The sequence below is a fragment of the Mobula birostris genome, chromosome 16 (genome assembly GCF_030028105.1).
Source record: "Mobula birostris isolate sMobBir1 chromosome 16, sMobBir1.hap1, whole genome shotgun sequence".
NCBI lineage: Eukaryota > Metazoa > Chordata > Chondrichthyes > Myliobatiformes > Myliobatidae > Mobula > Mobula birostris.
This window is the reverse complement of record NC_092385.1, coordinates 30704718-30720072: the sequence shown is the minus strand read 5'-3', so window position 1 is coordinate 30720072 and position 15355 is coordinate 30704718. Positions and strand designations below refer to the sequence as shown.

Sequence of the window (15355 nt, the reverse complement as noted above, 5' to 3'; positions counted from 1 at the left end):
GAATATAAAGCTACCATAAAGATAAATGGTGAAAGTAGTGAAATGTGAAGCAACAGCAGATCACTCACTATGTGGTAGGACACCTACAGGCACAACTTTACCCCAGGACTGCTAAATAAAAGCAATGCCCCATTTTGCACGTAATCCAGAGAAGTGCTATGAATCCTAGAAGAGGTAAGACACACTGCTATTCCGCATGAGGAGATCTGCAGATGCTGGAAATTCAAGCACTCCTGACGCTCTGTCCGCCAGAGAAAGCAGGATCTCCCAGTGGCCACACATTTTAATTCCATGTTCCATTCCCATTCTGATATGTCTATCCACAGCCTCCTCTACCGTCAAGATGAAGTCACACTCGGGTTGGAGGAACAACACCTTATATTCTGTCTGGGTATTCCTGATGGCATGAACATTAACTTCTCTAACTTCCATTAATGCCCCTCCTCCCCTTTTTACCCCATCTCCTATTTATCTATCTATCTATCTATCTATCTATTTATTTATTTATTTATTATTTTTTCCCCTTTTTTTCTCTCTCTGTCCCTCTGACAATAACTCCTTGCCTGCTCTCCATCTTCCTCTGGATCTCCCCTCCCCCTTTCTTTCTCCCTAGGCCTCCCGTCCCATGATCCTCTCCCTTCTCCAGCCTCATATCCCTTTTGCCAATCAACCTTCCAGCTCTTAGCTCCATCCCTCCACCTCCTGTCTCCTCTTATCATTTCGGATCTCCCCCTCTCCTTCCCACTTTCAAATTTCTTACTATCTCTTCTTTCGGTTAGTCCTGACAAAGGGTCTCAGCCTGAAACGTCGATTGTGCTTCTTCCTATGGATGCTGCCTAGCCTGCTGCGTTCACCAGCATTTTGTGTGTGCTGCTACTCAGCATGACAGGAATGTTGAACTGCAGATAATTAAGCCTGATCATACCAGAAAACTGACAGTGGCAGACAAGAACTGGATTAGTGTATATGCAGTTAACACAATCTGTTTTGAGCTGTATACTCAGTGAAGCAGCATGTAAAAAGGAGCAAACTGCCAGGTCTCTATTCTCTCCAGAATCCACCTCTGATCTGACCCAGTGAAGAGACGAAAGGAGACAAGAACCCAAGCAAAATAATGGTAGAAGCTGAGATAAAATCTTTGAGCACCTTTGAGATAAAACCATGAGTTAACAGCAGGAAGCAATGTGGCTACTGGAAATGAGGTTAGGGTCACATTGTAAAAAAAAATCTCTCTGGGGTCAAGCATGTAAGTTTTAAAATAAAGCATAGATATGAAAGGAGCTGTATATCAGATGAATAGAGTTAAGTGACTTGGAGATTTGTGTGCTTTTATTCATTACACTTCTGTCTGTTGGATAATAACCAACCAATGTGTACCATCGACTGTACAAAGAAGTATGTAACTTGGATTGAAAGCCTGTTTCCTGTCACTCCTGTAACTGACATTTGGAGGCAGTGGAGCTGTACTGCCAACCCGGAGCCGGCGGCGCTGTAGCGGGAGCCGGTGGGTCCGAGGGCTCTCGGTACGGTAGGGCGAGTTTACCGTGCGGAGCCTGGGCCGAGAGGAGGGAATATGCCGCTGGAGAACCTGGAGGATGAGGGTCTGCCCAAGAATCCGAATCTGGCTATCGCTCAGGCTAAGTTTCTCCTCACCCTCGACAGGCACCGAAATGACCCCAAAGTGCAGAGCGAGCTGATGGAGGCCGTGAAGGAGAACAGTGAGTTGGGGCGATCTGCAAAGTCACGGGGAGGCCCCGGTCCGTTTGCCCTGTCTCCTGTCCCTCTCCTCGAACCGGCCCGGCCCGAGTGCCTTATCCCTGTCACCTCTCGCCGGCCCAGCCCTCGTGCCCCGTCCCTGGTCCCTGTGCTGGGACAAGCCCGTGCCCCTTGTCCCGGCTCTTCTCCCTAGCCCGGTCCGGCATCTCCTGTGGTTGTCACCTTACACATGTAGCCGGCTTTGTGATGACGGGACTGCTTTCCTCCATTACAAGTGGTTTGGGCTGACAGATACTTGCGTTTGGGTAACAACGAACCCCTCCAGCTTGTCATAACACCCACCTTCCCATATGTAATTTGGCTGCTAATCGCTGCTGTATTGGAGTTCAGAGAGACCTGGGTGGATAAAGTTAACCTGGTTACGTTAAGCCTTTGCGCGGATTGATTTAGCCCATTGAAATGTTCCTGAAGCCTCTGTCACAACCCACACCAATACTGCTTGCATAGTTAAGTGCTGTTGGTCTAATTCAGACTGAATATTTGGAACTCAACATGCTGTGGCTCTGCACTAGTCACGGCCTCCTTTATTGTCAACGGGATCTGGTTTAATTTTCCCTGTTCGTTGTTTTATATTATTAACCAATCCTCGGTGCACATCAGTATATTACCCATAATACCATGACCCCTCATTTTAAGAACCGTTTGTGTGATCAAATAAGGCTCTGTCTATGTTTCCTGATAGTTACAAAAAAAAAGCTATCCAGCAGAATTGACCTTTTCATAATCCACGTTAACTGCCCAATCCTGATTTCATTTAGAGACCCAGCACCGTAACAGGCCCTTCTGGCCCAATGAGTCTGTGCTGCCAATTATGCCCATGTGACCAATTAACCCACTAACCCATACATCTTTGGAATGTGGAAGGGAACGCATGCAGTCACAGGGAGAATGTATAACCTTCTTCCAAACGACAGTGGAATTGAACATAGGTCACTGACACTGTACCATTGTTATGCTAACCACCACACTACTGTGCTGCCCTCCTTTTCTAAGTGCCCTGTCACTTCACTTATTGACTGACTGACTGGCAGACATTTAGTGTGGAATTGAACTGTGTTGCCAAGCAGCCCCTGATTAAACCCTAGCCTGATGGTGGGACCGTTTACAATTACCAAAAGACCTACCAACTAGTACATCTTTGGATTCTGGTAGGAAACTGGAGCACCCAGAGGAATCCCACGCAGTCGCAGGGAGAATGGACAAACTCCTTACAGGCAGTGGTGGAAATTGAACATGGGTCACCTGTACCGTAATGCGTTGTGCTAACCACTATGCTACTGCATGGCCCTTAATCCTGATTCTATATGGAGTAAAATCTACTTAGCTGTTAACAGACATTCCTGTTCATACTTTTGTATTGGTTTGCTTATAAACAAAGAGGAACAGTGTAAAATCCTTGAATTCCTATGCAATGATATGTTTTATAGATATGGCTCCATACTATGAACAGCTCTGCAAAGATGTTGGGTGGCCAGTGGATGCAGACCTCTTGAGCAAAATGAAAAAAGCAAATGAGGAAGAATTAAAACGCCTGGATGATATACTAGAAGATGCTGAAAAAAACCTGGGAGAAAGTGAAATCAGAGATGCTATGATGGCTAAGGCTGAGTATCTGTGTCGAATTGGTGACAAAGTAAGAATTATGGCAATTATCATAACAATTACTTAGTGAGGGTACTATATAGTTTGGAAGCAGCAAGGTTTGCTAATGTTAATAAGTTGTGTCCACTAATTGTATAGCCCCAAGGTGATCCTTGTTTGTGTAAAATTGAGTTGTGTTGTGTTGAAGGATATTTCAATTAAAAAGTTGTATCATAACCCTCATTAATGAAGAATCCACTTTTGGATTAGACAAAAATTGGAATGCAGAATTCTACCACTTTGGTAGACCTATATCTTTAATACTATGTTCCATACATTCAAGGTAATCCTCTGGCACACGTGCACTCACTTTATAACTTACTGTGTGATCAGTTGTGGTTGTTTGGCAGATTCATTGTTCTATAAAATCTGATACTTTGTTTGGCTAGTACTTGTAGCTGCTTTATACTTTTAGTAAGCAAAAGGTTTCTGTTGCACATGCCTAGTCAGCTTTGATTATGAGCATAAATATTTGCAGCAGTTTACTTTTCACAAAGCAGATTGTTGGCCGGGTGTTGTGACAATGTCAGGAATCAAAAGGTTGAGCTTGGTGCAACTAATGGTCTGAACTGTATATATTTCAATGCAAGAAGTATTGTAGGAAAGGCAGATGAGCTCAGGGCATGGATCAGAACATGGAATTATGAGTTTAAAAGTGAGAAGAGTTTAAAGGGAGACGGTTATTTTTTCAGCGGTTTGATTGGGGCATGACTGTGTAAGCGCGTGGATGTCAGCCAGTGAGAAAAGTGAGAAGAGTTTAAAAGGAGACACCTTATCGAGCGGGCAATGGAGTAGAAGGAGACAGAGTAGAAAGGCTTTGGCTCAACGGGACTTCGGCGATAATGGGTCAAGGCGAAGTAGGTTGCCTGTGTAGAATACAGACAGGAAGTATGTGTGTGAGGCTGGTGTTCTGTGCTCGGTGTCAGATGTGGGAGGTCCTGGGGTTCTCAGGCTCCCGGATGGCCACATCTGCACCAGGTGTGTCCAGCTGCAGCTCCTTGGGTACTGTGTTAGGGAACTGGAGATGCAGCTCGATGACCTTCATCTGGTCAGGGAAAGTGAGGAGGTGATAGAGAGGAGCTATAGGCAGGTAGTCACACCGGGGCCTGGGGAGACAGATAAGTGGATAACATCAGGAGAAGGAAGGGCAGGAGTCAGATGCTAGAGAGCACCCCTGTGGCTATACCCCTTGGCAATAGGTACTGCTGCTTGAGTACTGTTGGGGGTGGGGGGGAACAGCCTACCTGGGGGAAGCAACAGTGGTCGTGCCTCTGGCACAGAGTCTGGCCCTGTGGCTCAGAAGGGAAAGGAAGAGAATGGCAGCAGTTATAGGGGACTATAGTTAGGGGGTCAGACAGGCAATTCTGTGGATGCAGGAAAGAAACACTGATGGTAGTTTGCCTCCCAGGTGTCGGGGTCCGAGATGTTTCTGATAGCATCCACGATATCCTGAAGTGGGAAGAAGAATAGCCGGAGGTTGTGGTACATATTGGTACCAATGACATAGGCAGGAAAAGGGAGGAGGTTCTGAAAGCAGACTACAGGAGTTAGGAAGGAAGTTGAGAAGTGGGACCACAAAGGTAGTCATCTCGAGCCACGTGGAGTATTCGCAGAGAACGGGCACTCCGTCCTACTTTTTATCTCCACACTCCTCCTTCCCCCTTTTCTCATACCAAACTGTTGGACTTTTTGCTCTTCCCCCTGCCTGCGACTATGCTCGCTTCACAATGAACTCAAAGAGTACTAAATTCAAGAAAAAAGGCGATTTGGCGGCTGGCTTGACAGTAGAGGCTATCTCCAAGCTACTAGAACAATACCGTGAGGCGTTAGTGGCCGAATTTAAATCTTCTTTTAGCCGGCTGGAAACAAAACGACCAAATCCAATGCAAAGTGGAGGACCACGGCCAATGCCTACCCTCTCTCGAGCTCCCTACGGACGACCTGAGCCAGCACATCAGTGAGCTGGAAAATGTCTGCTTTAGCTTACGTGAAAATAATATCAAGCTAATGGCTAAAGTTACTGACCTGAAGGGCCGGAGCAGGTGGCAGAACCTACACATCCTGGGCCTGCCGGAATCTATTGAAGGCGGGCATCCTCTTGAATTCTTTTCCAGTCTGCATTGTGAGATCTTTGGGAAGGAGACGCTCCCATCCCCGCCAGAGATTGATAGAGCCCACTGTTCACTAGCAGCTAAACCAGCCCCAGGACAGAGACTGTGTCTAGTCATTCTTCGCCTGCACTGCTACCAGATTAAAGATATCCTGGTTAGAGCGGCCCGGCGGAGAGGCAAGCTAGAATATCTCAGCCAGCAGATTCAGGTTGTGGAGGACTACTTTCCCGAAGTTTTGAGCCTGCAAGCCAAATACAGAGAAGTAATGATGGAGCCATACAACTGAGGACTCAGGCCTTCTCTACTATACCCTGCACGGCTCCGTATCACACTTCCCAGCGCTGACTAGAAGTGGCTAAGCTCAGTAGACAAAGCATGGAAATGCATCGACAGCCTCCCCACTACACTGAATTCTTCATAAAATACTTTTCTCCCATACCCTCTGCCAGGTAACGTTAGCAGTGCTTGGATAGCGAGTTCTGGTCTGACTTGGCCAGGTTAGGTACTGACTACTATGATAGGTGGAACAATATTCACTCAGACTGCTCTCTCTCGAGTATTTCCTTTTACCTTCAATTCAGTGAACTCTACAACCTTTCGTGGGAAGAGCACTGGACAAAGTGTTTATTTTTTACTTTCTTCAAATATCAGTTTATATTTCTGTGTTGTGGTTCATTTTTCAGAGCCATGTTTAATAAACTTTGGAGGAATTGTTTTGTCTCTCACTAAGCAAAATGTCAGTTTAGGAGTGTTGAATGCTTACTGTTTCCTTTAAATATCAATAACGGAGTTGAAGATGACGCTGTGAGTGACAGGAAGTTGTACTGTTGGGTGATCATTGTTCTTGAGAGCTTGCTGCTATGCTCTCTGGCAGCTGTCTTGTTTGCGGGGGTTTGGGGGAGGGTACCCCAATGCCAGTGCTGTTTTAAGAACCCTTAGAAGTCCTTGTTATACAGGATTTATTTCTGCCGTTACTTTTTATTATACATTTTTGCCTCAGAGCTGATACCCGAAATCTTGACACCGTTTATGCCTGTATCTCTTTTAAAGGAGAATGGTTAGTTCGTTAAATTTTGTATGCTGGAATGTCAAGGGGCTGAATTACCGTTAAAAGAAGGAAGGTTTTTCTCACATCTCAAACAGTTTAATACACCAATTGCATTTCTATAAGAAACACGTTCGCAGTTCTGACAATTCCTGTCTTATGTCACGATGGGTGGGACAGCACTTCCACTCCACTTTTCAGGCTAAAGCCAGGGAGGGGTCTCAATTCTCATAGATCAGAATGTTCCCTTTGAGCTCCACAATACAATATCAGATACAAACAGCCGTTTTGTCATTGTCTCGAGCAAATTATATACTACATCAGTAGTGTTGGCTAACATATATGTTCCTAACTTGGATGATGTGGACTTCTTTGTACTTTTTTTTTTCTGCACTGCCTGATCTGAGTTCATACTCTCTTATACTAGGTGGATAGTATACTCCAGCTGTTGGTTAGATCCAGTGCTGGATCGATCGTCTCCTATTTCCAGAGTACTAAGCAAATCTGCCTCATTCATTCAGTCCTTCTTCTCCAACTATGGCATCTCTGATGTATGGTGCTTTCTCCACTCAAATAAGAGAGAATATTCTTTCTTCTCACACGTCCATCACACCTTTTCTAGAATTGACTACTTTTTAATTGATAACCAGCTGATTCCATCAGTCCATTCCTGTGTTTGTCAGAGTATAGTGATATCAGACCATGCTCCGGTGTCCTGTCTATAATTCTTCCTGGCTTTCGTCAAATAAATAAGCATTGGCGTTTTAATTCCACCTTACTGTCAGATAATGATTTTGTAAAATTTATGGAGGACCAGATAATCTTTTTCCTGAATACCAATACGTCACCTGAAACCTCAAGCCTGGTTGTTTGGGACGCTTTGAAAGCATACTTCAGGAGTCAAATAATTTCCTACACTGCGAACTTGAAAAGAAAGACCCATAAAGAATGACTAGATCTGGCCAATCAAATTAAAGAAATAGGCCAACAATATGCTCAAATTAAAAATCCAGAGCTGTACAAAAAATGAGTGGAACTTCAAACTAAATTTGATCTTATTTCCACCCACCCAATTGAATGCCTACTTTTGAAGAGCAAGAGCCAGTTCTATATCCATGGTGATAAATCTGGTAAATTTTTAGCCAACCAATTAAGGGGTCTCAAAGCCAAACAACACATCACAAAAATTCGAATGGAAAATAGAAGCATCACCTCGAATCATTCTGAAATCAACGACACACTCGGGAAGTTTTACTCTCGGCTTTACACTTCTGAATCCCCGGATGATAACATTTCGGTCGAAAATTTTTTAAACAGCTTAAATATCCCCACACTTTCTCCTGATCTCAAAATGAGACTGAATGAGCCAATATCATTAGAGGAAATATCGTCAGCCATCTCGTTACAGCAGACTGGTAAATCTCCAGGACCCGATGGATTCCCGGTAGAATTCTTTAAATCATTTTTGTCACTGCTGTTACCTCAACTAACCTTGGTTTTATTTGATTCGTTTAAACAAGGTAAGCTGCCAGCATCATTTAATAAGGCATGCATCATTATTCTAGCGAAGAGAGGCAAAGATCCAACACAGTGCTCCTCATACAGGCCAATCTCTCTGTTAAATGTTGATGTCAAAATCTTAGCTAAAGTTTTGGCCCATAGACTGGAGAACATCCTATCCTCAATTATTTCTGAAGACCAAACCGGTTTTGTCAAAAACTGCCTCCCCTTTTTTAACATACGCCGTCTATTAAATATTTTATATTCACCTTCAGTTGGGATCCCTGTATGTGTCATCTCCTTAGATGCAGAGAAAGCGTTTGAACGTGTGGAATGGAATTACTTCTTTGCTGTTTTAGAAAAATTTGATTTTGGATGAAGTTTTATCACGGTGTGGCGGGTGGCCAGGGCGTTGGACTAGCGATCTGAAGGTTGTGGGTTCAAGCCTCAGCCAAGGCAGCGTATGTGTCCTTGAGCAAGGCACTTAACCACACAATGCTCCAGTCTACTCAGCTGAGAATGAGTACCGGCAAAAATGCTGGGGGTTAACCTCGTGATAGACTGGCTAGACTGGTGTCCTATTCCTGGGGGGGGGGGGGGGGGGGAGGAGTCTCGTACTGTCGCTTCACGCCATGGAAACTGGCATAAGCACCGGCCTGATGGGCCACAAGGCTCATGACAGACTTTTAATCTTTTATCATGTGGATTAAACTGTTATATTTGCGTCCCACCGCCTGTGTTTTGACCAACTCTCAGCAATCCCAACCTTTCAACCTCAAACGTGGAACCCGCCAAGGATGCCCTTTATGCCCTTGACTTTTTGATCTGGCCATAGAGCCACTGGCGATAGTGTTCCGCAGTTGTGCGGACCTGACGGGGGTTTGGAGGGAGGAAGTTGAGCTCAAAGTCTCCCTTTATGCTGATGATCTTTTACTTTTTATATCAAACCCGATCACCTCCTTAACAAATTTAGCCAGTTTTCAGGATACAAACTTAATTTACACGAGCGAACTTTTTCCAATAAATGGAGAAGCACAGGCGTCAGAATTCCATAACTTCCCCTTTAAGGTAGTGAATAACCAATTTACTTACCTTGGCGTCACAGTAACAAGGAAACAAGTGTCTTTTTGGAGAAAATTCCATTAATTTGTTAAATCATACAAAACAGAGCCTAGCAGAGTGGTCACCCCTGTCCATGTCCCTGATGGGCCAAATTAATGTTGTCAAAATGAACATCCTTCCTAAATTCTTATACTTTTTTCAATCCATACCAACTTTCATTCCTAAAGCCTTCTTTGACTCAGTCATATCGTCTTACTTATGGAAGGGCAAGCGTCCCCGACTGAATAAAGTCAATCTTCAAAAATCTAAAAGTGTTGGGAGCATGGCTTTGCCCAATTTTCGCTTATGTTACTGGGCAGCTAACGTAAGCTGTCTCATCTTTTGGTCTTATTTTTACAACCAATCTGACTGCCCATTATGGGTGGCAATGGAGCTGAACTCCATTAAGAATTTCTCCATCTCCGCACTTCTTGTATCTGCACTCCCTTTTCTTACGCCTAAACCAATTGTTAATCCTGTTATCAGGCACACCCTGAGAGTATGGGCTTAGTTCAGAAAGCCATGGTCTCCATGGCTTCTCTCTTTCAAGTCCTGTTCTATATAATCATCTCTTCCAGCCTTCTATACATGGTACAACATTTCAAGACTGGTACAGAAAGGGCATCAGGCGCTTTAAAGATCTTTTTATGGACAACTGCTTTGCATCATTTGAACAACTGCAAAGTTTAACCTACCCAACACTCATTTCTTCAGATATTTGCAAATTAGACATTTTATCAGCCCTTTGATATCAAACTTCCCTGAGGTACCCGACACAGACGTCGTTGATATGTTTCTCTGCATGAATCCATTGTGCAAAGGTCTAATTTCTACTATTTGCGACAAGTTAGCGGTCCTGATGCGAGCCCCCCTTGACAAAATTAAAACTGCCTCGGAGCAAGATTTGAATTTCTCACTGTCAGAAGATTCAGTTCCTTAAGTTAGTTAACTCAACCTCTTTATGTGCCTGCCACTGTTTGTTACAGTTTAAGGTGGTACACAGGGCCCATATGTCTAAAACTAAATTATCTCGCATTTACTCGGATGTTAACCCCTGCTGCGACAAATGCAAAAGGGGCAAGGCTTCCCTTATTCACATGTACTGGACATGCCCTAGCTTGGAAAAATACTGGAAAGATGTTTTCCAAACTCTATCCCAAATACTTAATTATAATTTGGAACCTAACCCTTTTATTGCTCTTTTCAGCACCTCCAGCAAGGGGGACACGCATCTAAGTCCAACCAAACGTCGCACACTGTCTTTTGCCTCTCTTTTGGCCAGGCGTGCAGTCTTGCTCAGGTGGAGGGATGCTGCCCCGCCCACCCACGCTCAGTGGCTCAGGGACATCATGTCCTGTCTAAACTTTGAGAAAATCCATTATTAAGTTTTCAACCCAGACAGAAAGTTCCAAAAGATGTGGGGACCCTTTCATGAATATTTTCAGAATTCCCATCCTTTCTTCCTTTCCTCTGCACATAAATTCCTGACTTCCAGCATTTCCCAGTAAAATTCTATGGACCCAGACTTGTAAACATACAACAGTCTATGTATTAGGAAAATACGCCTTCTCTATATGAATGCATCTCTGTGGGGACAAAGATTCTGTTTAACCCTTTTTGCTAATGCAATGATGGCTTGGAGATGGGGATTGGGAGGGGTGGGTCGGGGCAGGGAGGCAACCAAAACATGACTGTACTATGGGTGCATCTCTTTCATAGATGTGAATTGTACATTCGATACATTTGTTATGAACTGCACAAACCTCCTTTATACTATGTTCGCTTTATCTAAAAAAACAAATATTTGAAATAAAAAAGGTAGTCATCTCAGGATTACTGCCTGTGCCATGTGACAGTGAGTATAGGAATAGAGTGAGGTGGAGGATGATTGTGTGGTTGAGGAATTGAAGCAGGGGGCAGGGATCCAGATTTCTGGATCATTGGGACCTCTTTTGAGCAGGAGTGACCTGTACTAAAAGGACAGGTTGCACTTGAATCCCAGGGGGACCAATATGCTGGTGGGGAGGTTTGCTAAGGCTATTGGGGTGAGTTTAAACTAGGATTGCTGGGGATGGGAACCAAACTGAAGAGACTGAGGAAGAGGCAGTTGGCTCACAAATAGAGAAAGCTTGGAGATAGTGCGAGAGGGAGGATAGGCAGGTGATAGAGGAGGGGCACGCTTAGGCCGATGGTTTGAGGTGTGTCTATTTTAATGCAGAGAGTATTATGAACAAAGTGCATGAGCTTAGAGCATGGATCACTACCTGGAACTATGATTTTGTGGCCATTACAGAGACTTGGATGGCTCAGGGGCAGAAATGGTTACTTCAAGTGCTAGGCTTTAGATGTTTCAGAAAGGACAGGGAAGGAGGCAAAAGAGGTGGGGTGTGGCACTGTTCAGAGATAGTGTCACGGCTGCAGAAAAGGAGGAAGACATGGAGGAATTGTCTACAGAGTCTCTGTGGGTGGAAGTTAGGAACAGGAAGGGGTCAATAACTCTATTGGGTGTTTTTTATAGACCACCCGATAGTACCAGGAACCTCAAGGAGCAGATAGGGAGACAGATTCTGGAAAGGAATAATAATAACAGGGTTGTCATGGTGGGAGATTTTAATTTCCCAAATATCGATTGGCATATCCCTAGAGCGAGGGGGTTAGATGGGGTGGAGTTTGTTAGGTGTGTTCAAGAAGGTTTCTTGACAATATGTAAGATAAGCCTAGTAGAAGAGGAGAGGCTGTACCTGATCTGGTATTGCGAAATGAACCTGGTCAGGTGTCAGATCTCTCAGTGGGAGAGCGTTTTGGAGATAGTGATCAGGGTTCTATCTCCTTTACCCATAGCATTGGAGAGGGATAGGGTCAGACAAGTTAGGAAAGCATTTAGTTGGAGTAAGGGGAAATGTGAGGCTATCAGGCAAGAACTTGGAAGCATAAATTGGGAACAGATGTTTTCGGGGAAATGTACAGAAGAAATATGGCAAGTGTCCAGGTGTTATTTGCTTGGAGTTCTGCATAGGTACATTCCAATGAGAGGGAAAGGACGGTAGGATACAGGAACCATGGTGTACAAAGGCTGTTGAAATCTAGTCAAGAAGAAAAGAAAAGCTTACGAAAGGTTCAAAAAACTAGGTAATGATAGAGATCTAGAATAGAATATCTTTATTGTCATTGTTGTGGAGCAATGATACACAGTTTAGCAGCTCAATGTTTTGCAGCATGACAAAGAATATATACATAAAATAAACTCTAAAACCTCAGGAATGCAGTCCAAAATTAATAATATATGGATGGGGGTGGGTAGGACTATTGCACACCTGCCATTCCTGGAAGTGTGATGCATTTAGCTGCCGCTATCTTAGGGGGGCAGGAGAAGGGAAGGGGGTGTTATACATTTCACTGCTTGTGGGTAGAAGCTGTTAAGGAGTCTCTTTGTTTTCGTCCTTAATGCCCTGTACCTCTTCCCAGAGGGTAGAGGGGAAAACCGGTGATGTCCAAGGTGAGTGGGATCCTTTGAAATACAAGTAGCCTTCTTTTGAAGTCTGCCAGTATAAATGTCTCTGAGGGAGGGTAATGTTGTGCCAATAACCCGCTCTGCTACCCTCACCACCTGCTGCAAGTCCTTCCTATTCTGTTCTGTGCAGCTGGCAAACCACACTGCACAGCAGTATGTCAGGAGGCTCTCTATAGTTGTCCAATAGAAGTTGATCAGCAGGTGATGAGGGAGGAGAGCGTGCTTTAGCTTCCTTAGGAAGTAGAGCCTCTGTTGGGCCTTCCCCACCTGATAAGAGATATGGGCAGTCCAGGTGAGGTCAGCTGAGATGTGGACGCCGAGGAACTTGAAACTCTCTACTCTTTCCACCTCTTTCCCGTATATGTGCAGAGCGGAATGCTCAACGCGCTTTGATTTCCTGAAGTCTACTACCAGCTCCTCGGTTTTTGTGATGTTCAAATCCAGGTTATTATGACAACACCATTCTGTCAAATGCTGTACCTCCTTCCTATAGGTTGTCTCATCACAGTCTGATACGATACCTATTAGGGTGGTATCGTCAGTAAATTTGACAATGGTGTTGGTGGAGCGAATGCTAGAAGATTATAAGGCTAGCAGGCTTAAGAAAGAAATTAGGAGAGCCAGAAGGGGCTATGAGAAGGCCTTGGTGGAGAGGATTAAGGAAAACCCCAGTGCATTCGATAGGTATGTGAAGAGCAAGAGGATAAGACATGAGAGAATAGGACCAATCAAGTGTGACAGTGGAAAAGTGGGTATGGAACCGGAGGAAATAGCAGAAGTACTTAATGAGTACTTTGCTTCAGTATTCACTACGGAAAAGGTTATTGGTGAATGTAGGGATGACTTACAGTGCACTGAAAAGCTTGAGCATATAGATATTAAGAAAGAGGATATGCTGGAGCTTTTGGAAAGCATCAAGTTGGATAAGTCACCGGGACCGGTTGAGATGTATGCCAGGATACTATGGGAGGTGAGGGAGGAGATTGCTGAGCCTCTGGCAATGATCTCTGCATCATCAATGGGGATGGGAGATTCTGGAGGAATGGAGAGTTGCGGATGATGTTCTATTATTCAAGAAAGGGAGTAGAGATAGCCTAGGAAATTATAGACCAGTGAGTCTTACTTCAGTGGTTGGTAAGTTGATGGAGAAGATCCTGAGAGGCAGGAGAAGATCCTGAAAGGCAGGATTTATGAACATTTGGAGAGGAATAATGTGATTAGGAATAGTCAACATGGCTTTATCAAAGGCAGGCCGTGCCTTTCGAGCCTGATTGAATTCTTTGAGGATGTGACTAAACACATTGATGAAGGTAGAGCAGTAGATGTAGTGTATATGGATTTCAGCAAGACATTTGACAAGGTACCCCATGCAAAGCTTATTCAGAAAGTAAAGGAGGCATGGGATCCAAGGGGACATTGCTTTGTGGTTCTAGAACTGGCTTGCCCACAGAAGACAGAGTGGTTATAGACGGGTCATATTCTGCATGGAGGCTGGTGAACAGTGGTGTGCCTCAGGGATCTGTTCTGGGACCCTGACTCATTGTGATTTTTGTAAATGACCTGGATGAGGAAGTGGAGGGATTGGGTAGTAAATTTTGCTGATGACGCAAAGGTTGGAGGTGTTGTGGATAGCGTGGAGGGCTGTCAGAGGTTACAACGGGACATTGGTAAGATGCAAAACTGGGCTGAGAAGTGGCAGATGGAGTGCAACCCAGAGAAGTGTGAGGTGGTTCATTTTGGTAGGTCAAATATGATGACAGAATATAGTATTAATGGTAAGACTCTTGGCAGTGTGGAGGATCAGAGGGATCTTGGGGTCAGAGTCCATACGACACTCAAAGCTGCTATGCAGATTGACTCTGTGGTTAAGAAAGCATACGGTGCATTGACATTCATCCATCGTGGGATTGAGTTTAGGAGCCGAGAGCTAATTTTGCAGGTATGTAGGTCCCTGGTCAGACCCCACTTGGAGTACTGTGCTCGGTTCTGGTCGCCTCACGATAGGTAGGATGTGAAAAGCATAGAAAGGGTGCAGAGGAGATTTACAAGGATGTTGCCTGGATTGGGGAGCATGCCTTATGAGAATAGGTTGAGTGAACTCTGCCTTTTTTCCTTGGAGCGACGGATGATGAGAGGTGACCTGATAGAAGTGTATAAGATGATGAGAGACATTGATCGTGTGGATAGTCAGAGCCTTTTTCCCAGGGCTGAAATGGCTAGCATGAGAGGGCACAGTTTTAAGGTGCTTTGAAGGTACAGAGGGAATATCTGGGGTAAGTTTTTTATGCAGAGTGGTGAGTGCGTGGAATAGGCTGCTGGTGATGGTGGTGGAGGCGGATATGATAGAGTCTGTTAAGGGACACCTGGATAGGTACAGTGGCATGCAAAAGTTGGGCACCTCGGTCAAAATTTTTGCTGTTGTGAACAGTTAAGTGAGTAGAAGATGAACTTAACTCCAAAAGTCATAAAGTTAAAGATGAAACATTCTTTTCAACATTTTAAGCAAGATTAGTGTATTATTTTTGTTTTGTACAATTTTAGAGTGAAAAAAAGGAAAGGAGCACCATGCAAAAGTTTGGGCACCCCAAGAGATTTGAGCTCTCAGATAACTTTTACCAAAGTCTCAGACCTTAATTAGCTTGTCAGGGCTGTGGCTTGTTCACAGTCATC

General features: G+C 44.4%; 1 protein-coding gene across 1 annotated transcript in view; it reads left to right on the top strand.

The window, feature by feature from the left end:
• Window positions 1-1496: 1496 nt before the first annotated feature.
• psmd6 (proteasome 26S subunit, non-ATPase 6) overlaps window positions 1497-15355 on the top strand; it is a 45354-nt gene continuing 31495 nt past the window's right edge. Inside the window, exons 1-2 of the mRNA XM_072280512.1 lie at window positions 1497-1718; window positions 3204-3409. Of these exons, the coding sequence (XP_072136613.1) occupies window positions 1574-1718; window positions 3204-3409 (351 nt within the window). The 5' untranslated portion in view covers window positions 1497-1573. The remainder of the gene's footprint in view (window positions 1719-3203; window positions 3410-15355) is intronic.